The sequence below is a fragment of the Gymnodraco acuticeps genome, unplaced genomic scaffold (assembly GCF_902827175.1).
Source record: "Gymnodraco acuticeps unplaced genomic scaffold, fGymAcu1.1, whole genome shotgun sequence".
NCBI lineage: Eukaryota > Metazoa > Chordata > Actinopteri > Perciformes > Bathydraconidae > Gymnodraco > Gymnodraco acuticeps.
The window spans coordinates 688,704-715,000 of NW_022990145.1; the positions used below are offsets into that span (position 1 = coordinate 688,704).

The window sequence follows — 26,297 nt, forward strand, 5'->3', positions numbered from 1 at the left end:
CTGCACTGTTAATCAGCTGCTTCAAACCAAACTAGTATCAGTAATGGCCTTAAGAAGCTGTCTCATTTCACTTTCAGTTATTTTCCATAACTATAGTTTCTCACAAAGACTTTCTGAGTGCGCTGGAGTCCCGCAGCTGTGTGAGGAAGAGGCGAACGGGGGCCCTGATGGACTTCATTAACTCTGCTGAGTGGCGTGGATGAGTTGAGCAGTTCCCCCTCCTCTGTCTCTGCTGATAAGTGGAGCTGAGATCCCCATTGAGAGCCATGGGAGTGTGTGTCAGAGTGCTGGGCTGTGAGAGGCTTGCAGAACATGAGAGACGCTCTGTGCACGAGAGCTGAATAACATCATGTTTCTTTAATGCAGAGATGACTAATTACTCACTGAATTTGTTGCTCTTCGTTATTTTCAATCTCTTCTCCACCTCGGCACTGCTAGGTGGGGCTGGTTCAGGAGTTCAGTGACTCCCAGTATGAATACACACACACACACACACACACACACACACACACAATCACACAGTTTGCTTTCATCTTGAACAGTTTTTGTGAGCCACTCGTCGTGTGTGCTCTTGTGTGTGTAAGAGGTGTTTTCCTCTTGAGTCAGCAGACCTCAGCATCATTAGGAGGCTTATTTGTTGTTGTCAGCTGCTCTGTGAATTGGAAAAAAAATGTTTATTTCTCAAAGGGATGAATTAATGGTAACTCTATATATATATATTTAAAGAGCATTGGATCGGCTAAATGGGTCGACCGCCTGTTTTCTGTTGTGGTCAAAACAAAAGGGCAAAACCAAGAAGATGCTAATGTGAAAGAATGTAACGGTTGAGAACTGTGTCCATGCCTAGTTATGTGTCTAACGTTTTGCACTGTGGGAATTGTAGTCTTTTATCTCAAACCTTTTTTTGAACTGTCTCGTCGCGTGTGCGTCTTTGTGGTGTCTCTCTGATGAAGTGTGCTTCTGTGTGTCAGGTTGGGCTACGTGGACCACGGCGAGGAGTTGGCCTCCAGGTTCCTCCAGTGCTTCCCAAAGAACCGGCTGTCTGCCCAGGCAGCGCTGAACCACGAGTACTTCAGCAACCTTCCTCCGCGGCTCTGTGAGCTGCAGGACAGTATGTAACACAGCACCCACACACACACACACACACACACACCACACACACACACACACACACACACACACACACACACACACACACACACACACACACACACACCACACACACACACACACACACACATACTGTTGACCAAAATGCAGAAAATACTTCTTTCAGGCTTATTAGAGAGGTGCTGTGATTACGTACTTTAGAAGGCCGACGTGGAAGTTAGCATCGCAAGGGCTCCCAGTGGGATTTTTCCATTTGGATTCTGGAATATTGCAGAAAATAAGATCTTTTGGCAAATAAGCAGGATCATCTCCAAATATCAACGCCACTTTATGTTTTTGTAAGCGTAAATGCAACTTGGCATCCTTCGTCACAGCCTCCAGTTTGAATGCTTCGCCGATGACATACAACTCTACATATCACCAACACAAGCCACTCCACACACATCAACTGAAATCACACCTTGTAGCTTATTCAGCTCACTTTTAATGCTGCTAAATTGTTAACAAATGTAAAAAAAAACACAAGTGACAGTCAGGGTTGGGAGGGTTACTTTGTAAATGTAATCAGTTACTGATTACTGATTACTGAATACATGGCTCTGAAAGTAATCTGAATACAGTTACAGTTACGTGTCTTAAAAAAGTAACGTAATCAGATTACTTTTAGATTACTTTTGGATTACTTTCTTTTTCCATCACAGATGGGTATGTTTTGGTGAACAGGAGACACAAAAAGCAAAAGGAAACTGAACGTGTTTTTACTGTTTTAATGGCGTATCAAGAGCACAACTGAAACATAGCATCTGAAACGATGTAACAACATAGGCTAATACACTTTTTGGGGATGCAGCTTGGGATGTGAGGAGTGAGGGACACGGCTTAGAACGGGCGTGTCGCCTTCTGTCCTGCCAGTGTTGGCAGGACATGAATTAAAATGTCAAACTCGGACTTCATTTTAAGGACATTACGGCCAGGGGTGTAGAGCTATATTTGTTTAAGCACCGGATTGGCAAAACAGGAGAGTGTGTGCACCAGTCTGCCTTGATCTATGAATTCATGTCCGTGACTCTCACAGTATCTGCTGCCCGCAGCTGTTTTATAGAAGGAACACCTCCTTCACTTCATGAAATCTCTGCAGCACCAGGAGGCAGCGGGAGGGTTAACTCAGCCTCTGAGAAGACGAGCACGCCGTGCCTTTCACGCACCGCCTTCACTGTGTTTACCTTCAGAAATAATCATTAGTAAGGCTAAAGAAAGAGCGACCGCAGGCTGATGTGTTTTAACCACACACACGCGATTTAAACGCAGACTTTTGTTCCTCCATGTTTCGTTGTTATTGTTTCACTGAGCGGACCCGCGATTTTTTTTTCAAACGCTTTTTTGGTCCATCTGCGGCGGTAATAGGTTTTGTGGGCTGTGATGATTCGGCTGTATACCTTTAGTAATGAATATTAAATGTTGTGAGGAAATCTTTCCACCAATAATTCCAATAAGTAATCCAAAATGTATTCACTTCAGGTTTACGAAAGTAACTGTAATCAGATTACTCGTTTTTCAAATGTAACGCGAGCTGAATACAGTTACTTGATTTTTGTATTCTGATTACGTAACGCCGTTACATGTATTCCGTTACAACCCAACCCTGGTGACAGTACAGGGATATGCTGTATATGCTGAACAAATATTGAAAGAAATCACTAGTTATCACAAGCAGTATTTACATTAAAAGAAGTAACAATGTGCAGTAAATGGACTTTTCTTTCCTACAGTGATATACAGTCAGAAAGTCTCTCTCCTCTCTGTGTTCTTCTTCCTGAGCCCCCTGCTCTGCTGTGGATCACAGTGTCCTCCTGCTCTCTGTCTGCAGAGGAGCAGTGCAGACACCTCAGGGCAGCTTTTTGTTCCTGCAGAGACAGCTCTTATCATGAGGCTGCCGCTGGGACAGTGAGCGCAGCCGGACCTCTGCTGGCTGCCTCAACACACTCATTCTGCTTTGACATCGTCCTGAGCAAGCTGAGGCACTGTGGTTCTAAACCGTCATTTGACTGGGGGGGCCTTGCTGGGGGGGCCTTGCTGGGGCCAGTATTTTATGAGTGGGGCGGATTTAATGCTGGGCCAAAAAGAGAAAAAGACAGTGTTCAACATTTTAACATTTAAATTGTGTATGGCGCACGAAAAACATAAAATACCATCATTGCTGTTTTTTGGTAAAATCATTGTTGTTATAGTTAAATTATTATTAAATTACATAATGAAAAATAAAATGCATTTTAGTTTACTTCGCCTATTCACAGCACAACACTACCTACAATTGCATTGTCAATATGAGCTCCTCTGTTGGAGGGGGGTCACAGAGGGGTCAAAGCTCATTGTAACAGGGGCACTGGCCACTATTGCCCGTACCCCCCACCCGCTTCAACACCACCCATGCACTGTACCTGGTGATTTACAGAAGTACAATGCTTCACTTTAGAAGCAGATGTGTGCTGCATGTATTTGGCTGTAAGAATTCAAGGCTATTTTTCAATGAATCCCACAGAATTGTGTTATTGAATGAAGGTCTGTCTGAGATGACATATCCATATGCTTATACGTACATCACCAATCCCTTAAGCTGGTATTCATTAGCGGTGTGAAAGCCTGCTCAGCAGACCTGAGTGTGCTGCCACTGACATGGTGGTCATTTTATTGGAGAATTCCATTTTTAATTCCCTGCGATTAGGAATTCTCAGCATTAATAATCCTGTTATCAGCACCCAGCAGGTTGTCATGTCTGAAAAGAATCAGAGAGCGGCGGTCACTAGCAGAGGAGGAGAGAGATGCTGCTTTTGATTTCTGTCATGCTCGCTTGCTCTCTCTGCCTCTCTATTGTGCGGCACATGTGACACAGGCAGCAGAGCTCTGAGGGGAGAGAATTCAAACAGTTTGGAGAAATTAGGACAGGAGTGGATAAACACAAAGTCTTCCAATGTGTGTGTGCAGATTTGCCACTCGCAGTTTTGTGGGGGAAGGATGTGTCACAATTATGCAAATGAAGTGAATTTGAGATAAAGAACTGGCTAATTACTCCAGCTGTGAGAGCTAGACTGCAGCCAGGCACGGTAATAATGCTCTAATGGGAACAGCTCAGTACAAGCTGCTCTACAGAATCAGCACCAGTACTACCAGTAACACAGATGTCATATATGTTTGAGAAATGAATGCTTTCAAGTAAATGTCCCATGTTCTCGCTGTAGGGATGAACAGTATGCTTTCTGTGGCCAACTGTTCACTCTATTGCCATGTGTATCATGGATTTATCCAGACAATACCCAGACAGATTACCCGGGACAATGGGAGAATTACTGAGACAATGGAGCTCCTGAGCTTTCTGTTACTCTGAGGATTGGATAGTAGCATTCTTAATTTGATTTCAGAGGAAGTGTGTGTGCCTGGCAGAACAGCGGGAACTCTCTCCTGTCTCTGTGGACAGAGCGTCATGGATCCGGAAGTGAAGAACTGTTGCTCTTTGTGAAATTCCACTGCCTTTATTTACCAGTTAGAGAGAAGGATTTCAAACCCATTTGCTCCAATAGGAATTAGAGCTAAATCCACTTTGGGACCCCCATTGTTCACCGAAAGATAAGCACCAGAAACAATGAGCCAATGGAGAAGAGTTTTGAGTTTTCCCTTAAACTGAACTACTGCCTCTGAGCCATGAGGATTTCAAATGGTGCAGGCAGAGACACTGCATGTGGAGGAAGGGACAGGTGCACGTAACATCTACAGTATAGAGAGCTGCAGGTATGAGTCCTTAAACATGGAAATGAGTTAGCATTTAACCACTTTAAGGTTCCCTGGTCTCAAAGGCAACTGTTTGTCAACGTGTTTTAGGTTTGCCACGAGGTGAAGAAATTGTTTTGCTAAAGATTTTATATCCTGCAATGTTCTGAAATCCAATGCGTTTTAAAAAGACGGCCCTGCTATGCTAACTTCTAGGTCGGCCTTAATGTGCCAGTCCCAAACGGTTCGGCTTTTGTTTGAACTGTTCCAACAACACATTCCTGAAACTAAATGAAGCACTACTTAGAATATATCCAACGTTCCAGGTTCCTTTAGGAGGTACCAACAGTGTATGAGCGAGGAAATGACAATCAAAGGCGAAAGTGAAGTGATAAGACTATTGACGTTTTTCTTTAAAAACATTATGATCAGAATTAGAAGCAATTTAGAATCTAGAATTGCAATTTTTAACATTATTATAATTTAAAAACAAGTGAGTAAAGTTCAAATGTGTCATGTACCAATTGAAATACCTTTAGAGATACTTATGACGGCAATATTTAAACCCTAAGAAGCTTCTCACTGCAGATACATATTCAAATCTTCTTTTGTTATCTCTGTGTCTAACTTCTCACTGAGAAATGTTCCTCTTCCCGTCAGCCTGCACTCTTCTAACCTGCCTGCGTCTCCTCCCCTGCAGTATCGTCTATCTTCACCGTACCAAATGTCAAGCTGCAGACAGAGAGCGGGGACAGCATACAGGTGTGTGCGCGCAGGAACAGCCAGGGGAAGGCTTCCTCTGGAGGCAAGCACTGACCTGCTGACAGGTACGCTCTCACTACCGTGTGTGTGTGTGTGTGTGTGTGTGTGTGTGTGTGTGTGTGTGTGTGTGTGTGTGTGTGTGTGTGTGTGTGTGTGTGTGTGTGTGTGTGTGTGTGTGTGTGTGTGTGTGTGTGTGTGTGTGCGTGCGTGCGTGCGTGCCGTGCCGTGCGTGCGAAAGTAATCGGGTTACTTTTATATTTTGATACTCAGATTAGGTTACTTATAATTGGTTTGTACATATAACTAGTTATTGTAACTAGTTTTAAAGTACCCCTCCCCACCCTGGTGATGATCTGATTGGCTGCACTGCTACAATGGATCACAGTTACGGTTTATTCTTTGGTCTTTTATCTGAAAATATCTGAAGTCTGATGTGTGGCATGAATTCATTTAGCCTTATCTACATCTGAGTTTAATGTTCTGTTTTTAAAGTCATCCTCACATTAAATATCCTACCCTGGGGAAAGTAGTGCATACTAAGCGAGCCTTGCATCATAGTTATCCACATTGTGACCTTGAAACAGAAGAATGTGTTTCTGTTCTTTATTCAGGGCTCAGAGCACGCTGAAAAGACTTTAGCTGCTTGGATTATCCTGCATTTGGTGCTTCAACCATTTAGAGATTCTTATAAAGTGTGAGAACAAAAGAGTGTTTCTGACGCGGGCAGGAAGGATGCTCAGGCAGTAAGACTCAAGTCAAAACTGGAGAACATGTTATACTTTTCAACTTTAAAAAAGTAGTCAGGGTTTTTTCCAGGCGTTCTCTTTTTGAATAAAACATTCATATTCCTCTTTTGGTACATCGCAACCCACATAAACAGCATTTAACAATCAAGTTCCATTTCTGTCAAAATAAGGAAAATGTCCAACTCAGAAAGACATCAATAGGAATATACAAATGAGGTTTACTGACAGAATATGAGTCTTAGCCCTTAGCCGCTTGGTGCAGTTTGTTTGGGTCGGTGTGAACTAAACAACCAGACTCTGGCCCGCCTAAAGAGGTGGTCTCGGACGGACCGCTTGCTAGTGAACTCTGGAGCGGTTCATCGCTGGTGTGAACGCAGTCCGCACCAAAACATAGGAAGCGTAGTATTTACGTGTCACAAGAACGCAGGTGTCTTCAAAATCGTTAGCGAAAGAGTGAAGCAGAATGAAGTGTTGAACAGTGTTGTGTAAAGTAAAAACAACTATCAAACTAAAAACTATACATAAAAGTCAGCGGCGCCGGATTCATTTCAGAAGTGGGGGGGGGGCCAAAAAGTGCGTGTGTATGTGACATAGCCTGCTTGCCAACCCTCCCGATTTTCGCGGGAGACTCCCGTTGTCCTCCCGGGGTCATATTTATCCCGCATTTCTCCCGATTTCTGACTAAATCTGATTTGTTTCATTCTAACATAACGCACCAAATGTTACTGTTTCCACTCGGACTTCAATACAGCTACACCATTGTTTGGTTTCCATGGTAACGTGTCTCTTTAGTAGCGCGAGCAAATGAAAGTCTGAGATTGTCTTCAGGAGGAAGATAGTCAGAGAAAACAGAACAAGAATGGACAACTCAACCCTCTGCTCACTCCTTTCCTCTACATTAAACTACACAGACCAGCCCACACATATGACAGCGCAGTTGCTCATTCCATCTCTTCTTTTTTCCTGCTACGCTCTTGTTTGACAAGCTGAATGTTGACTGGTCTTTGACTGAAGTAAGCTCTGTGAAAAGTTCCAGTTATTAACTCGGTATTTACAAAGCTGTCATCTCCACATTTGGAGAAAGTTACAAGCCGTTTGACAGCATCACATCTGCATATTTCACAGAAGGCTCGTTTAGTGGTTTTGCAAATAATTAACCACTCTCTGTTTTTGTACCATTCTGCATTGAAGTACCTTCTCTTTGCCCAAATAAGCTTTTATTTGCCCGTCACAATGTCCCGACAACAAACCTCCATGCAGTCGGAACCAGTCTGTTTCGGTTCAACGATGCCGGCGGCGGCGGTTTTGACAGCCTCTGCGGCCGCAGAGCTGCTGCTGGGGTTCATCTGGCTGCGCTGGTTCTATGTTTGAAGGACCAGGCTCCGGAGCTGGTTCTATGGTTGAAGGACCAGGCTCCGGAGTTGTGGATGTCAGGGATGTGACATTCAAGTTGTTGAATTTCAGCTTAGTTTGACTGTATTTTGTTTTCTTAGGCGCCGGTTCTTCTGACATGTTTGCAAGTTTATCTATCTAGGTTAACGGCTGACACACACTGAACAACGTAACACATAACGTAAACAACGTAACAAATAAACACATCTAAGCTTTGTTATTGGTTGTAATGTCCATGGATACATTTGAATGGTGTGACAATGTCCTATTTGATTGGATTAAAATGTACATATTCTTCCTGTTATGTCTGCCTGCTGTATTACCTAATGCAAAGTGACCTGCTGCTCCATCGAAATCAGTCGCATTGACCCGAAGACATATTTTGAGTGGTATACACTGTTGGAAAGAGGAGATTCCGAGCTTTCTGATATCGGGATTGTTTTTGTACTATATTAAGCAAAATATGTCACATTATATAATGACTGTCACCGAGTCATCATTTTGAGAAAAAGGCCTTAAAGTTTCCTCTTCTCTGGATCGATCTGATTGATTATTAGCGGAGCAAATGATCAAAATAGTACGGAGAGAAGATATTTTCGTTTGGATTACTGGTCTGGGGGAAGCTCGCGAGTGTGTGTGTATACCAAGCGGCAGACTCTGGGGAACAGCCGGGACGCCAATACGGAAGTGCCACACACTGCAGTTCATACATAGGCCGCTAGGGACTGGCTGCAGAAAGGAGCAATTTCCATAGACCCCCCCATGTTAAAATGCCCAACTTTACAGCAGAAAAAAACATGTTTCTACCCATGGATGCAATAAATATTATTATCGATATAGTTAGATTCCACCTTCATGATTATGAATCTGTGAGTGAATTGTTTTCTAACACGACCCTTTTATTTATATTAGGTCTTAAAGTTTTTGCATAAATTAGGGCGTGGTCACTTTGATGGACACGTACATGCCTCACTGTCAGCTAACAGCAACTTGTCCACTCTGCTAGGCTACAACCATAGAGGCTACAACGTTAGTTAGTCATAGTACTGTACTTGTATTATGTTCATCCTGCAGATGGAAAACATCTATACAAACACACGCACACACACACGTAACGGGAACCTCTCTCTTTTTCGCGCTGTATGATAGATCATACCTTCTCACAGGTCCGCCTCCCTTACTGTGTCTCAAGCAGGTATATTTGTTCCTTGCTCACATTTGACTCATTGACACAATGAGCAGGCGATCGATTAGGCGATTTTCTGTACGAGGGGCTCTGGACACATTTTTGAACCAGATGAAGAGGAGATTGAACCAGATGAAGAGGAGATAGGGAATATTGTTACAAATACCAGACAATTAAAATGTCGTGCTGTGCGCTTGAATGTACTAACAGAACTTCCAAGAAGTCTAAAATGATAATATTATACATGTTAACCCCGTTCGCAGGTGTTTGTGTGCTTGGTAGCTTAGCTTGTTACTTATTAGCCAGCTAAGGACGTAACCCTTTATGCATACATATACATTTTAGTTTATGATTCAGCCTTGGGTAAGACTGTTATAGTCTATGGCTATGACGCCCATAATGCTAAACGGGAGCAAATGTTAATAGGGGACCCAATTATCCCAGTGGTGGCTAACGGAGCCGCAGGGGGCTAGCTCCAGCCGGCGTCCCGGAGCTAGCCCACTGCGGCTCCGTTAGGTCCGGGCGGTGGAGTCCGTCTTTTCTCAACGTGTGAAAGACAAGCATTAAGAATAACAAAATATAGCTAATTCTCTTGCAGATTGTCTCATTTGATTATGAATGTAACGTTTATATAGGGGAACTACACTGTTAGCAGTAACTTGGTATGCATGTATTTCATGTTAGCTTAGCTTCTTAGCCTGAGCTAGCTCTGTTTACTTCCAGTTCGGAGGCAGCAGGTCCCGCCTCGGCTCCGCCTCTTTGCCCTTATTGGAGCAGGCGGGATTAGACTCTGACGTCACAGTCGAGCCGTTAGTGGCCGACTCCGCCTACTAAGGGCTTCACGGCAACTCTGCAGAATCCTATGGGTGACGTCACGGACACTACGTCTATTTATATATACAGTCTATGGTGTATACGTGTGTGTGTTTGTGTATTTTTGCGTTTGTTTCCCGGGGAAAACCCTCACGAGAAACACCGGCTGTTGTTATGTCTGCTGTGACGTCAAGTTACTCCGTTCTCCTCTTGTAATTATGCCGTTACAAGATTCAAAGTTGTATTTATCATCTGAATTTGCCGAAACAAGTTTAATATTCTGAAAGCCAAGACTTTGTTTAATTGAAATCAGATGAAAACAAACTGTAACGGACCCTGCGGTGTTATCTATGATTACTATGCCTTACATTCATAATTGCAGCCGGAGGGAGGGGGAGCGGCGCTGTGGAAGAGCAGAGTGGCGAGTGAGAGGCGAGCTGTGTTCTTCCCTTTACAAGCTTCAAAAATGCCTGTAGCTAATGAGATTGAATATAACAATCAAAAATAAAAAAATATACACAGCTAGATCAGATCGCGTTTTAGATGCGACTTTAGAGTAGAGGGGAATTATTGAAACGGGATGTGTACAGTGTTCCGCGGCATCCGCTGCTGCGAAAATGTGGGGCAGGGCCGTAAAGTGGGGGGGCCAATGGCCCCCTGGCCCCCCCACTTCCGGCGCCCTTGATAAAAGTCAGAGCCACCTGCCGTCGGTGAAACCCCCTCCTTACTGCAGAACGTCTCATTATATGTGTTGTTGTTTTTTATCGCACATTGTCTGATTATATAATCATATGCGCCGTTGCTGTTGATATGCTCTCCAGATTAACAACAGCAAACATAACCTGCCGATGCTCCATGGCTCCGGTAGAAATGGCCGGGATTTGCGTTTTTACCCCCTTAATGTCTGACCAATGGTTGAACAGCATTTCCGAGCACATGACTTGTGTTTAAAGTTTATAGTCCGTTTGAACGCAAACCAAACCTTCTGAAAAATGAAACAATGTAACAAACTGTCATCTGGTGCGCACCAGAGCAGCGGACTATTAGGTGTGAATGCGACCTTACTCTACTATAGGATTGAATCGTTTTGTGGCAGGCAATCTGGCCTATAACATGTTTTAATGTGTATACAAAGATTTGATGTGTTTATGTATCTCAACTTTTATTTTATTAAAACTTTAGCATTATTATCATCCCATTTTCTATTTATTGATTTGTTCCCGGTCTTCCCAAATATAGAGTAGCAATCCTCACTAAGGAAATTGTACTTTTTTTCGTACAGCCTTTCCTTTAGTTAACATATTGTTGTAGCTAATGTGCTGACACAAGTTGTATGTACGTTTACTGTCAGTATGTAGATGTGTTGGAAGATTGGAAAGCCCATGAAACAGTGATGCAGCACCAGAGAACAGAGCGGACATTTTAAAGTTAGCAGTTTAGTTCATCACACTGACAACTCTCTCAACACTTATTGCCCCCCCATCCCAGCCCCACCCCAGCCTTTGTGTCACTGACGCCATGAGATGTGTGTGTGTGCACTGAGGCAGAGAATGCAGTAATAGATGGAGGAATGGCTTTGAGTGGGAGAGGAGGGTGTCCCTTTCTTTAGAGACGGGCTCTCTTTCACCCCTCAGATAAAGCTGCACTATTTGCATGTAATAAGAGGAGCAGAGGCCAGGCAGGGGATAATGCCATCCTAATGATGGACTCTGGATAGAGAGCACTGAGGACCAGATTATATCTGAAATTACTGACAGGTGCAAAGACACACTGAACACATCAAGATCTGCAGCTTTTATCTCAGAGTGTTTCCTAGTCTACAACTTGTGCAAACTTCTTCAAATCAGGGAGTAGCTTCAGTCAAAACACCCCGGATTTAATATTCCAGGTGTGTGTGTGTGTGTGTGTGTGTGTGTGTGTGTGTGTGTGTGTGTGTGTGTGTGTGTGTGTGTGTGTGTGTGTGTGTGTGTGTGTGTGTGTGTGTGTGTGTGTGTGTGTGTGTGTGTGTGTGTGTGTGTGTGTGTGTGTGTGTGTGTGTGTGTGTGTGTGTGTGTGTGTGTGTGTGTGTGTGTGTGTGCAGGGTGGAAGTCACCCCACTGAGAGAGCTGTGTCCTCTCAGCTGCTGCATTTACATTGAAATCAGCCTCTTTGTCCGGGCTCGTCCTAAAGCCTGGGAGAGCTGCACTGATAGCAGCCTAATCCCTCTGCACACATTCACATTAATACACTGACACATTACAGCAACACATGCACACAGCCATTCATAACATAACTCATGCACATATCTGAGTATTTATAGTTTCAATGAGTCAAAACATTAAATTAAAAAAAATATTACAAAATGCACAATATTGATTGTATTCCTTAAAGCTGTTAACATGGTCGTTAGTACGGAAGGAGCTAGAAGGACCCACATATCAATGGAAGCATAGCAATGACATAGCAGCTGATGTATAACAGTAGTCGTTATGCAACCGTTGCTTCTGTTGTTGGAGTCAGTGTTGACTTTTTCCATATTTAACAAAGTCCACAACCTGCTAACTTAAAGTAAGCACTATGAGTGCATAATCATAACTCTCAAAACATTTCATAATTCATTAGTTGCAAAAACATTAATGTCAGAAAAAAAGGGGAAAAATGCTTCACTAGGGGTAGACATTTTGTTTTAATTTGTTATTTTGTGAGTGCACTTTCTCCCATACAGCATATGACCAAATGCAGTACTGACATGCCATCACCTTGCATTAGTAGTACTTTTCTACTACGCAGGAAAATGGGAACATATTATGAACCATTCATGTTGTTGCTTACCTGCAGCTTAATAGTGCTAATGCAGTAAAACACGGTCAAACCATGTGATAGTATACACCGGAAAGTAGTATTTTCCTTAGATTTCAGAATCAAAATGTGTTTATTCATTTAGAGTGTGACAGAGACGGAAGAAATAGAACACTATTAGATAGAAGGCACGTGCATAATATTTCTATATTAAACAAAAACAAAAAACATATATACAATATATTCAATTTACAGAAGTATACATTCAGGTAGATAAGTTAGTAGCAGCAGTATTTATAAAATAAAACAAGTGTCACATGGAGAATGACGTGTGGTAGATAACAGGACTTAAAGTGTATTTTAATATGAGACTGCAAAATATATTGAGCAACTCATTTAACAACTACATTTGTACATGCTACATTGAAATACCTTTAACATTAAACCATTCTTTCAATTCCTTCTTTCACTAAACCGGCTTTTCTGGTTTAGTGAAATCAGAGTAAAAAGAGGTGAGGGAAGGGTACTAGGGGAAGGGTAGAGGGAGGGGGGATAAAGGAGAGCTGGAGGGAGCAGGACAGGGTTTCTTTTTGTTGAGGCAGCGTTGTATTATTTATAGGAGGTGGTGGAGGCAGGCCGCTTCAGAGGAACAGAGCAAAGAAGGCGAGCAGCCCCTTCTCTTTGTGGGGAGATTGTCACGGTGTGTGAAGCAGGTAGGACCCAAATGCAGATTAAAGTGCAAATTCCTTTATTTCAAGGCTAGGTGAACAACAAAGACAAAACAGAACACTCACCGACGAACTAGTCATGACAAAAGACAAACCGACAAAGACAGACAGAAAAACCAGAACTTAAATACACACAAGACTAATCACAGAAACAAGACACAGGTGAGGAGGGAGGAGAAAACACAGGGGCACCAGGTGAACACAATCGGGTAATCAGACACACCAGGGAAACTAACGACAGGGAACCACAGACAAATCCAAACAAGACACAACGCAGACAGAAACAGGCAAGACAGGAAGTGAAGACCTTTCAAAATAAAACATGAAACAAGACAAGACAAAACACCATAAAGACAGATCGTGACAGAGAATCCCAGTGGGCAGGCTTTGTGCTGGCTGGATGGCTGCCTTTAGGAGGTTGAGAGTGAAGGCCGGCTGACTCCCTCAGCCATACTGCAGCACCACAATGTGTGTCAGCGCTGTGGCCACGGCTAGAGAAAGGACGGGGGAGTGACAGAGGACGGGGACAGAGTGGGAGTGTTTGATTTTGGCAGGAGGGGAAAAGAAGTGGTGAGAAAAGAGATAGAAGGAGTGGTCTGAAAAACATGGAGGGAAAGGGGAAAGAGTCAGGTCTGCTTTACAGTACTGCATTGATCCATGTTTATTCATGATTCTGCATTATTCACAAGATTAGCTGATGCAACTCGGTGCTGAGGGGAGGCAATGCCCCCCCCCCATCAATCCTCTCAGTGACCACACAGTTCAACTGCGAGTCCCAACAACAAGTGTGAGCCAGCTGCCCTGTCTCTGAGCCTCAGCGCTCTCACTCCAGGCAGAGTGTGTGAAGAATGGGACGCAGTGTGCTCACAGTCAGAATGCATAACGCATCAAACATTCATCCAATCAGGGAGCAAAAAGCAACATTACAGACGGGAAATCAACAGCGCCTCCATCCAAACAGCTAGCCGTTACACACATGTATTTTGAAAAGAAGGTCTTCAAAAGGATAAAACCATTGTTACAGACATACAAAAAGGTCGATATTTGCGTAATATAGTCATCCCTGCTTGTTCCTTTATTTTTGTAAGATCTTCAAGCTTTAGTAATGATTAAACAAATAACATTTTCAACACATACATTCCTATGTGAGATGTAAAGGGGTTTTTCATAGCAATGACACAACAGATATAATGCTGTGCGGAGTCCTAAGCCTCTTTCAGCACTTTGTTTTGGTTCAGTGTTCCCACTCTCATCTCCCTGCTTTCAGAGAAGAAGCTTTCATTATGTACACTACCTGTTAATAAGGGACTTAGATAGGTATTGATAGTAAAGGATTCATCTGGTGACAATAAACACAACTCCAAAACAAGCTGCTGTTGCTCTGTGTCTGCGGCGTAAATGGTCAATAGTTTGCACAGCACCTTTTAATATAATATATCAGTGTGTGACTCCACTAGCTGGTCATTTGCAATGGTACCACTGAGTGAGATAACCCATGCTAAAAGATGCAGATAGTAATACAAATCCATCTCTATCACCTCACAACCTGCGCTTTATAAATAGCGAAGCTACCATCAATAGCATATTTCATTTACTCGACCCAGATGCTGTCAATGCACCATGTTCCATAGAAGCTGAACCTGCTGCTTGGTGTTGGGCTTCACACACAGCAGCAGCCTTTCGTCAGTGTGTGTGTGTGTGTGTGTGTGTGTGTGTGTGTGTGTGTGTGTGTGTGTGTGTGTGTGTGTGTGTGTGTGTGTGTGTGTGTGTGTGTGTGTGTGTGTGTGTGTGTGTGTGTGTGTGTGTGTGTGTGTGTGTGTGTGTGTGTGTGTGTGTGTGTGTATGTGTGTGCAGTCAGCCATCACAGGTCGACGACAGTACAGCACTGTGTCACTTTGAAGATAACAGCTGCAGGCAGAGCTCCACTGTAGTGTCCGGAATGTAGCCGTGCCAGCCATTTATCTACACACACTCACACACACACACACACACACACACACACACACACACACATTCACACTCGCCTTAGGTGTCATCCGAGTGACCATGCAGCAAACCTTCATAGCTATGCAGACATTTCTCTTGAAGGTAAAAGCACTATTTCCCCCCTGGTGTGTTTCTACCCCGGTGTCTTTCTACTTAAGCCATCAGTTTCCAAAATGTACAAAGTCAACAGGACAGTGGAGAATCTCTTTGGCTCTGTAGCGGGAAGAAATAGATTTGTACGGTCCATAAAACGACCTGTCAGAAAGTTTCTCTAGGTAGAGGACAAAGTGATTTAAAGTACATCCCCGCTGTGAGCCGGAGGGGGGGGGGGCGATAGGATGTGGGGGGGGGGGGGGGAGGATAACCGCAGGCATAGCCTTAAGAAAGGGAGAGCCTTCAGTCAAATCCGCCAGTTCTCCTCCCCCGGTAGCTTTCATAACGTGACGCAGTCAGTGCCTGCCCGTTATATGGGCTTTCAGTTCATCGTATCCTCACGGAACATTATGAAGGCAGTAGATGACACAGGCTCTCATTAAACCTTGTGCTTGAAATGTGGACGTGCACAGAGGCTTCAGTTAGGGGTCATAACATGCTGAATATTTTCTTATATGAAGAGATATGCATGTTGCATGTGCATCTTGTAATATGAACTTCTCATAAGGCTGCATGGAGTTCAGATGAAGATGCGTTGCCAGGCTCCGTGCTTTCATCTTTACTTCTTATCATTCTCTCTTCACTCCCTTCCTGAATCATCATGCAGTATCTGTCATTTGCCAACACTCACTACACTCACTGCTCCCCCCCCCCCAGTCCAGAGCTGGTCCAATCAGATTGTAATAACCAGGAACACTGGAGAGGTTAGCCCCAGTGCGGTTCCATGTAAGTGGATCAGAGCAGAACAGTGGTGGAATGTAAATAAGTACAGTACTTTAGTTCTATTTTGACATAGTGGTACTTTACTTAAGTATTTATATTCTTTGTTATATTCTATGTTATATATACGTCTACTCCACTAAATGAAATTAACACTCATAGTCACTTTGTACATAGAAAAGCCCATGATAAAATATAGTACTGTACTAATAATATACCCGGTATTTTAATAGTAATTATATACAGTATTATATACTATTAGTAGTATTTTAGTAAATTGTCATAAAATAGGCCCCATTGAAAAACTACGAATACATTTAAATGCCACATATATTTGTTAGTTTTAAAAACGTGATGTACATATTATATATAACTCTGTGAAAAGAGCTATTCTGCATACTGAGTAGATTTTCCAATAATACTTATTATAAACTACTGTATTTTTAAGATTTTTTATTTCGAGTTTTTACTTAAATCTGAGTATTTTAAGACGAAAGTATTTCTACTTTTACTTAACTGATGAATCTGAGTACTTATTTCAACACAGACACTTCATCAGCTCTTATTACATACTTTTTTGTCATCATAATAATAATCATCATCATCATCCTCAGCATCAGCGTCATCACAGAGTGTGTAGTTGAGCAGATGTGTGTGAGTGTGTGTTGCTGCGTGCTGCTGCGCTGCTTATCTCCATCAGAGTCTGTTGAGGTCTAATTATCCTCCAGCCAATTTCAGATCTTTTTTTTCCTTGAAAATGAATTTATGCATGTTGGGTCGGGGCAGGTTTTCCACATGTCTTGGTGGGGGTAGTAGCTCTACTATCAGCATTAGAGGAGGGGCTTCTGTAGCAGCAGTACAGCTAACTGCTGGTGGGGACTTTTGGAGCAAACATAGAAAAACACAAAAAGGCTGCTAGAAGCTGAAAGTGATATCGTACAATACTGAAGGGTTATTGAAGGCTTGGTCAAAGGAACACACACTGTTGTAGATTACAGAACGCAACACAGAGGAGTGTTCAGGCTGGATGTGACTGTGTGTTCTGCTGAACTGTTCTCAGGTCTGCAAACCTACCTGACTCACAGGCTGGTCAGAGACATGTGTGCCTGGAGAGAAACAAAGTGCTCCAAAACAAAGCAGAGACCTTACCTTAGCTGCCTGGAGTGAGCTGGCTGTGACCGACTTCAATGATTACTTACATAAAAACATTGTGATATCAAGATGAGCATCAAGTCTAACTTTTAAATAATGAATGTATTAACTTGGACTGTTCAAAATAATAACTTGTTAAAAAAAATCCAAACACAAATGACTCTCCGATTGTGCTTACATTATGATAGCAGAGAGAGATGCTAGAGCACAGTCAACACAGTGACCCCATGACTGTGGCTTTGTCCATGATGTTGCTTTGTGTCAGAACATTCTCCAGCTTCGTGCCAATCATTCAGAAATCTTCTAAACTAAGCTGGCATGTTATTTTAAAGAAACCTAGTTTTTCTCTTCCTAGTTTCTCTGCAGTTGTTTACACCACACAGGTTTTATCTTCCCCCTAGATATAAGTAAATACCAGTATTTTAAACGAGTGATTAATCAGGATGAATTTACAGATTATTAATGTTATTAGCACAAATACATTTTTTAAATTGTATTTTCCATATGACTGCATAGTGATTTTAGTGTCATCTGGATTGGACGGACTACAGTCATTGCAGACGGAGCGATAACGTCTACATGTGTAGAAGTGCTTCACTTTCTGTGTGAAGATGATTGACAGGTCAGGGGATTGGATGTGATGAGGCTTGCTCTGTAAGACGGTCAGAAGAGAGGCAGACGTATGCAAGGCTAACAGAAGTGATGGGAAGGTGTATAAGAGGAGGAGGAGGAGGAGGAGGAGGAGGAGGAGGAGGAGGAGGAGGAGGAGGAGGAGGAGGAGGAGGAGGAGGAGGAGGAGGAGGAGGAGGAGGAGGAGGAGGACGGAGGGATGTGGTACACACTAGAAACTTGTCTTAGTTGTTGTCAGGTCCGAGTCTGAGAGGAAAAGTGAGAAGATGAGAGGACAAAGCCAGGGGGAAGGAGGACGGGGGAGAAGCCGGACAAAGGAGGAGGAATGAAGACAAAACAGAAAGTAGATCAGGCTGAAGGAGGAGAAAAGAGGTGAAGGACAGAATGGGAGGAGGAGGAGTCCTGCAGGAGGAGCACGATTGATTTCATGTATAGTCTGTTGATCAGTGGCTGACACGTAGGAGGAGATCTGACTCCATTATCATGAGTCTATAGTCACAGTCATGCTCTCCTTTCATTCCCTCAGCACTCCATCTCCCACCTGTCTGAAGGGGAGTATTGCTTTATTCTCCATATCTCTGGTGCTGTAACCTTCCTCCATAAAGTCACTCTGAAGGAAACACCCTCAGTTGCTCTCTGCTCTCTGTCAAATGCACACGTTTACCCTTGTGAGGAGAACTTTAAACAGATAGAAGATACAGTGACAGCAGTCAGGATGCTGCCTCCAAATAGCTGTAAACAAATCTCAACAATGGGGGCTGTTTCCAGACAGAGTGCTGTACCGCTTTCACTCTCTCCAGAACCCAGTTCCCCCCCTCTCTTCTTATGTTCTCTACCATATGGCTCTCCCTAATGAGCATTGCACATGTATCTCCTTCCTTTTTTGCTCCTCCAAAAAGAAAACAAAAAGAATGTCTTTCTTCTGTGGTGCAGCCAACAGCAGCAGACCTGGAGCTTCTTGTCTCCGCTGAGAGAATTAGTGGCAAATAAAGTATGCTAATGAGTTGAACTCTGTGATTAAAAGCACTGTGGGATAATGAGTCAAGCTCACATCAATACAAGAAGGATGGTTCAAATGTCTATGGGCTGTAAGCATGTTGCTTCCTCCCTGCCTGATAACCCAGTCCTGTTTTGTGAGCAAAGATGATTCAGTTATAGAGCACAGCAGGGAGGTCACACACAGGCTCTTTTCAGATACAGTTCTTCCTATCAAGCCAAGGGACATGCTCCAAAATCTGATTGGAGATAAGCTATACTTTTAGCATAGATAAGACCTCGCACATGAATGAGAAGTAAATAAAAAGAAATAATAGTAGTAAATACAGATAAACAAATGAGCAGTAGAAGATAAACAAAATACAAAAAACTGTGAACATGTATGTCAATAATGAGGATAAATATCTATAGAGTATTGAATAGAAGACAGTGTACATTATGCTTGTCCAGCCTATCAATCTCCCAACATGTATACATGAATAGAAGACACAGTTGACATGTGAGTTACTGCAGGTCACATGGCACAACAGTAGCATGAGGACAGATCTTCTTACTGAGCACTTTCCACCATGACTGCAGACAGCATTGCAGAGATGTGATCTACAGCAGAAATGACTTCACTTTTATTTCATTACTAATCTGAAAGCCTGTTCAACCCAGTCAGCGACTCCAAGGAATCCTTTGACGCTTTCAAATAGCATTCCATTCAAAACAATCTGCTGACCAATTCCATATAGTTCTGCATGCCTGAAACAGAGATCTGAAGTTGACCAGTCCCTGCTCCTTTATGACTCTCAACACAGTCTGAGGTTTGATACAAGATTTTAGAAATGCAAAGACAAAGTCACGTGCTTGCTTTCTCACCATGTCAATGATTTCATTTGTTTGTAGCCTTTATTTATCCCATAAATCCCATTGAGATCAACGATCTCTTTTACAAGGGAGACCTGCCGCACATTGGTTACACATGTAACAGAAAACAAAGAGGACACATACAACTTAATGACAGGGGTACGGTTTACAAACCAGGAGTATCAAATATCATTTCATCCAGCTGTGCTTTAAAATGATGCAGGGGAACCAAAATGCTCATTTTTAATATGTTTTGCAGAGTGTTCCAAGCTAGAGGAGCTGCGCACATAAAAGCTTTAGTGCCTCAAACAGTCCTAGCACTTGGCACTTGTAATAAAAACACATCCTGGGATCTCAGGCAACAGCTACTTGAGACTCTCTGTGATATCAGTAAGGTGGTAGTTTACCCAGCATGGCTTTATAAATGAACGTGTACCAATGACTGAGCCTCCGTACAGTAAGTGATGGAAAACCTGCCTTGGCATACAGGGTACAGTGATGAGTAAGTGCTTTACAGTTAGTGACACATCTCAGTGCGCTGTGATAGGCGGCATCTACCTTCATCTCAGGCAAGGTAGATGTGGAAATCATCACTTATATAAGTTAAACAAACTCAAACTATGTCATGGAAGGCCAGTAGCACCAAACATACAGTAAGTGGCTCACATAAACATATCAACATGACTTTTAAGTTTGTTAAAATAATACTAAACACATTAGCAGCATATGAACCATATGATAATCTCCTGTATATCTTCCATACTGAGAGCCAACTTGTTCCTATGTAGGCCATATTACCATAGCCAGTAAACACTCACATTCTCACTTACCCTCACGTGCACAGATAAGAAAAAAGAAACGGTGTAATTGTAAAAGCACCTGCAAAGTAGAATGCATCCCTAACTGTTGCTAAGCATTAGTGTCTGGCTGCTCCTTATCCTTCACACGTATGTGAAGTAGGTCATACGCAGACATTCGGTGCAAGTGCGAAGAAGCAACATCTGCAGCTGCAAAAAGTCCTGGCTTATTTGTGCTGAAGTCTCATTAGTGCAACAGCTTTTTAGAAACAAGCTTTGAGTGTAAATAATAAAGCTTTCAATGGTTTGCAGTTTGTGGAACTACAGTATCTTATCGTTGTTAACCGAACCATTTCTTCTGAAGTTATGTTTCAGCACACACATTTGATCAGTGTTTCCATAACATCAAACACTACTTGACGAATCGTTTGTCTTGTGTGACATCACAGACCTGAACTGATCTCAGAATGTATGAACACTTTTTCCCTTGTCCCTCTCCTTTTTTCACTTGTTTCTGAACATGTATGCAGTACATTCCTGAAGCCCGGGGACAAGCTGAAGCATTTCTAACTCACATGGACATATCTTCTCCAAAGTGTTCAAGCTCATCTAACACTCACCTCTCCAGCTGCAGCACACAGCTGTTCTCAGGGAAGAAGCTCAGACAAACACCTGGGCTGCATCTCACTTCGGTTAAATGGATTCCTTGCGTCCCTCACTTGCGTCGTTTCCCTGCGACTAGTCCCTCCCACCCTTCACCGGAGGATGGTCTGGTAGTTCCTCGATTATCGCTCCTCCGTTATCGCTCCTCGATCCTCGGTCCTCGGGCACAAATAAGGCCACTGGGACGCTACTCAAGATGGTGCAGACAAATCAACTTCCGGTGACACCGAGACCGAGGAGCGAAGAAATGAAAAATAAGAGAAGTGAGAGAGTGGATCAAGACAACAAAATAAACTAGCTCATTAATTGAATAGTACATTTAGCAGCTAAACTAGGAGATATTTGCTCTGGAAGTGGTGAAGAACAAAAATGATAAAAGCAAAGTCAATATTATCATGTGGCAGGAAACATGACTTGCTGCGTTCTAATGTTCTGTGTCTGGCAGTGCTCGTGCATACTTTCTGTAATTATTTGGCTGCCTTTGTATTTCTTTAAGCACAAATCATGTCAATGTGGGCTGTAACGGAGACTCCTCACACAACCCCTCTCAAAACACTCATTCATCTTCTTATCTTCATCTTGTTCTTGTTCTTGGCAAACCAGCAAGAGGTGCTGGACTGGAGTTTGGAACAAAACTGGAGCATGCAAGAAAATAAAATTCCTTGTAATGCTCTGATGCCAAACTTTCATATTGGCTTTAGATCAAACTTTGACTGCATGCGACGCCACTCCAAATAAGGATGTATGGGCACACTAATGACATTTGGTATCGGCTTACAACCTAAACTCGAGAGATGAGTCATGTACTTATATCTGATCGTTTATTCTTGGTCATTCCACAATTTGATGGTTTCAGTGCAGACACACAAACATCCTGTATCATATACGCACATCAGATATCAGAGGATGAATGAACATGCAAAGTGATCGATGTTCCAAAAGACATTTAGAGAAATGGCCTTGCCTCGTCACTAAGTCTACAAGATGTGGTTTTCCTTCATACCCTAGGGATTCTCGATGTACCATAGTAATACACAATTCCCCATAGAAATCTGATTAAGAAGCCAATCGGAAGGGTGCAGTGTGGACAGTGGAGCTTTGTCCATTGAACATGAGGAGGAGGGAAGCCTGTGAGTTCACGTGTGTGGGCCGCATCACGCAGTAGAAGTGCAGTGTGTATATGTCTGCCAATGAAAGCATCTGTACTGCTTGCATTAATGTCATTCTGAGGGTAAAGGCCTTTCGTGGGCCCTAGACTCAACATACTGATGCTCTCAATATGTTCAGGGCCTTCAGGCTGTGGGGAAGACTTGTGAAGTTTGCCCTGAAGGTTTGTGATGAGGTCACAAAGTCATCGAAAATGAAAAGGGTACAGGTTCTGCAAATGTCTTCATTATTTGATGATAAGATCATGATATTGTGATCATAGTTTGACCTGATTGAGTTTCATACGACTGAAGAGATGTACAATCTTCATATTGAATTTGGTTTATCCTCAGGGGAGCGTTCTGGTACTTGTTGAATTCCATGGTAATCCGTCTATTTGATCCTGTCAGTCACTGTTTACAAGGGAGATGTTCCAGCCGTGTTAAAGGGATTATGCTCAAGAAGGGAACCATAGATAAATATGGACAGCAAATGTTATGACAATGTAAATGTTAGTATTTGAAAGTCTGTATCCAAGACAAAAGGACTATTTCAGTAAGTTCATTGATGCAATTTGTTATTTGTTTGTTATAGGCAGCTGTTGGCACTGGGTGATTTGGGCACTCGGTGTAAATGTTTATATTGGAGACAGGTGGTGAACATGCACTTATATAGTAGTATATCTTAAATTGACTAAAGCATTGGATGGATGGGCAGATGGACCAATCCAATGACCAATGTCATGGTTCAATTGGTTCTTTCAGACAGTTCAGCAGTTGAGGAAGTTTTCTCCAAGATTTCATAGAACTTCTACTGTCTGATTTGTTTTATTGTACATTTGATAAAAGCCTTGGAATGGTTCTAAAGGTGAACTGTAATTCTAATCAGATATAACTCTGTATGTCGATTATCCTGAGTTGGATAGGGACTTTCCCACGGTGGTCTGAATGTGTGTCCCCAATAATACAACATCTGAATTTAACATTTAAAAAACAAAAATGAATACTTATTTGCTAGGAAATGAAACAGCTTTTAGCATTAAACTTTCCATATTTAATCCAAAAGAGTGGAGGCATTCTTCAGCGCCTCTGACTACTGGCTGCAGGATGAGGGTCTTGTGACTGTACTGTACCAGATCCGTTTTCCCAGCATTCATCAGCGAGCCCAGGCATGAAATCAGCAGGAGACTGACTGTATCTGAATTGGACATGAGTCACAAATGATACACTCTGCATGAGTCTGCATGTTAACAGCACACTGCAGCCCTGTATGAGTGGCCTGAAAACACTGGGCCCAGTATGCAGCCCACTGCAGGGAGGAGGGCGGCAAGAAGGGGATGTGAAGGAGGGGAGGGGACTGCTTCCCCTGGATTCTGTTGTGAAGGTGTGTCCAGTTGACCGGTGTACCATGCTGATTCTACCTGCAAGAACGAATGGCCCTCAATGGTTGATGTCAGGAAGACGTGTGCCTGCACTGAAGAAACTGAACCTTTAATTAAATGTGTCAATGGATTTCACATAACAATATTAGGTTAGTTGAAAGCAATAATGTGAAGTTGAACCTAATCATTTTTTTACCTAATAAGTTAACGCTTTTTCAGTGAGATTGACCCGGGCTCTCTGTTTGACCCTCCTGTCGTCTTCGGTTCAATCTGGCCGATTTACTGCTTTCATCAATCAAAGTATTGTGTTTTACATTTGATTGCTTCAAGACCATGATATCCTCCACAGCAGGCATTTGAAAATATTAAATTGCTGATCACCACTTTCATTGAATTTGGAGTGGTTTAGTGAACTTTGTGACACCTACAGTATGGTGTTCCCGCTCAAAAATGACCGCCATATAATGAATGGGTAACCCTAGATTATGTTAATCCATCAGATAGAACACAACCAAATCAAAAACCATGTTCATTTTGGAATACATTTTCAGTGTCTATTCTTATATGAAAAGTTAATAACATTTGGGGATGATTAATGTTCTTTGTGTTAAAACAGATGTTCATATTAGACTGGGAGCACTAAAGTAAGGGGGAGAAACAAACACGACAGGAGGGTTCAAATGTTGCACAGATATCACGCTTATTTTTGAAATTTCCGCAGAATAAAACATGAAATGCATGTTTCCTAATTTGCAAGAGGAATTGATTAGGTTTCGTTGTCAATAACCGTAGTAATTCTGATATTCCATGACCACTTTCTTCCTAAGATGACATTCATTGGTTTCCTTTTTTGTTTTGTTTCCACCGACCCACATATACACTGTGGTGTTTACTGACGTGCTGTACAGCCAATTCATTTCAGGTCAGTGATGGATCAATAGAGCGGACATTGTGTCACTGATTGTGTTCAGGTCTCAATCAGTTAGGATAGTTGGATTGAGTTTGTCGCCCATCCTTAAAGCAGGGCGTTACACTCCAAACAACTGGCCTTGTTTATTCTGGATATGTTGGCCTTTTCTAGTGAGTACATGAACAACATGAACACGAAGAAGAAAAAGAGAAACAGGTACTACACTGCCAAGATGTAATCTTCTTTCTGTCAGCCCTCACTATATCTTATCTAATATAGTTGGGCTTTTTGCGAGGTTTGGTATCCCAAGGCATTCCATTTGTATTGCACAATTCTGCAGTGCATGATGTCCGTCCTGTGCCAATGAGGAGCGCTGTGTTCTTAGGAAAGCAGAAAGAAAGGGAGTGGAGGTCAGTCGTGGGTGAGTGAGTCTCAAACCGTAATGCACAATCCAATAGTGGTCATTTTGAACCTTAACCTGCTTTATTCAATTCAATTCAAAACCTTTATTTATCCAGGTAAAATCCCATTGAGATCAATGATCTCTTTTTCAAGGGAGACCTGCAGCAGTAGGTTCCACAAGAAGACATAAAAACATAAACAATAGAACAACAAAAGGACATCATTTAGTGCCTAACTATAACTTAGTTTCCATGCACAGAAGTGTAGAGACACTGTCTCCGCACTTAATCTTGTGTTTTGCAGAATCGTTCAAAAGCTATGCTCTGTCGGGGAAAGGGTTGCTTTCTACTCATCTTTTGTCATCTACAAAAATACATTTAAAGTGTCCCGATTTTACACAAAAACATGTGGTATAAATAGATAGAAGACAGAAATACTACTGCATCCAGCGCTGGCTCCATATCAATCCTGCTTATAGTCGCTTGTTGTTTACTCCTGATCATTTCTACACTCTCATAGAGCCCTTTCTGATCAGATGAGTTTAGCTAAAGTTGGTGGGGCTTGTGTTTGTTCGGAGTTTGTTCAGCTTGCAAACCTTCTGAAAAACTGTTCTCCACAGATCAGAGGCGTATCGGCGCCACGTCATGTTTATGTCGCTGCTTTCCCAGGAACACCAGCGTGTATCTCCCTCTCAATAACAACAATGGCAGAATTACGTCAAAGCTGTGTTTATGTTGCTCTTATACTTATGAAGCTAGATTCAATTCTAAGCAAGACTTTACCAACAACTTACATGTTTGTAGCCAAAAGTGGAAACGTTCAAAACTGGCAATTGAAAAGCAGTCCCGAGACAGCCCTGCCACTGCTTGCGCAGCATAAATAATATGACATTGTTATAATCTCAATCCGAAGTTCTAGTTACAGAATTAGGATTTTTCATCTGCAGGTCAAAACACCACAAAAGGTCGGTGAAACAATGTCGGTACATTGGGTAACTTGCAGTGGTATAAAGAAACTAAGTACAGTTCAGAGGTAAATGGTGTACTTTTCCTCCACTACATGTATTTAATACCTTTAGTTACTTTACAGATGTGGATGAATGATGTGAAATATAATCAAGTGTTGAATCAGACTTTAGTTCCACCTGGAGTAAATCCACCAGCTACCCTGCAGTATACAAAGCCATTCAAACTAGCTGCACCTTCACCAGCTTTGAGAACACTTTCATGATC

General features: G+C 42.5%; 1 protein-coding gene across 2 annotated transcripts in view; it reads left to right on the forward strand.

Annotated features, from left to right (window-relative positions):
- cdk14 (cyclin-dependent kinase 14) overlaps positions 1-26,297 on the forward strand; it is a 241,305-nt gene that overhangs the window by 188,767 nt on the left and 26,241 nt on the right. For both annotated transcript variants that reach the window (XM_034217206.1, XM_034217207.1), the window contains 2 exons: positions 972-1,111; positions 5,573-5,699. In XM_034217206.1, coding sequence (XP_034073097.1) covers positions 972-1,111; positions 5,573-5,688 — 256 coding nt within the window. In that variant the 3' untranslated portion in view covers positions 5,689-5,699. The remainder of the gene's footprint in view (positions 1-971; positions 1,112-5,572; positions 5,700-26,297) is intronic.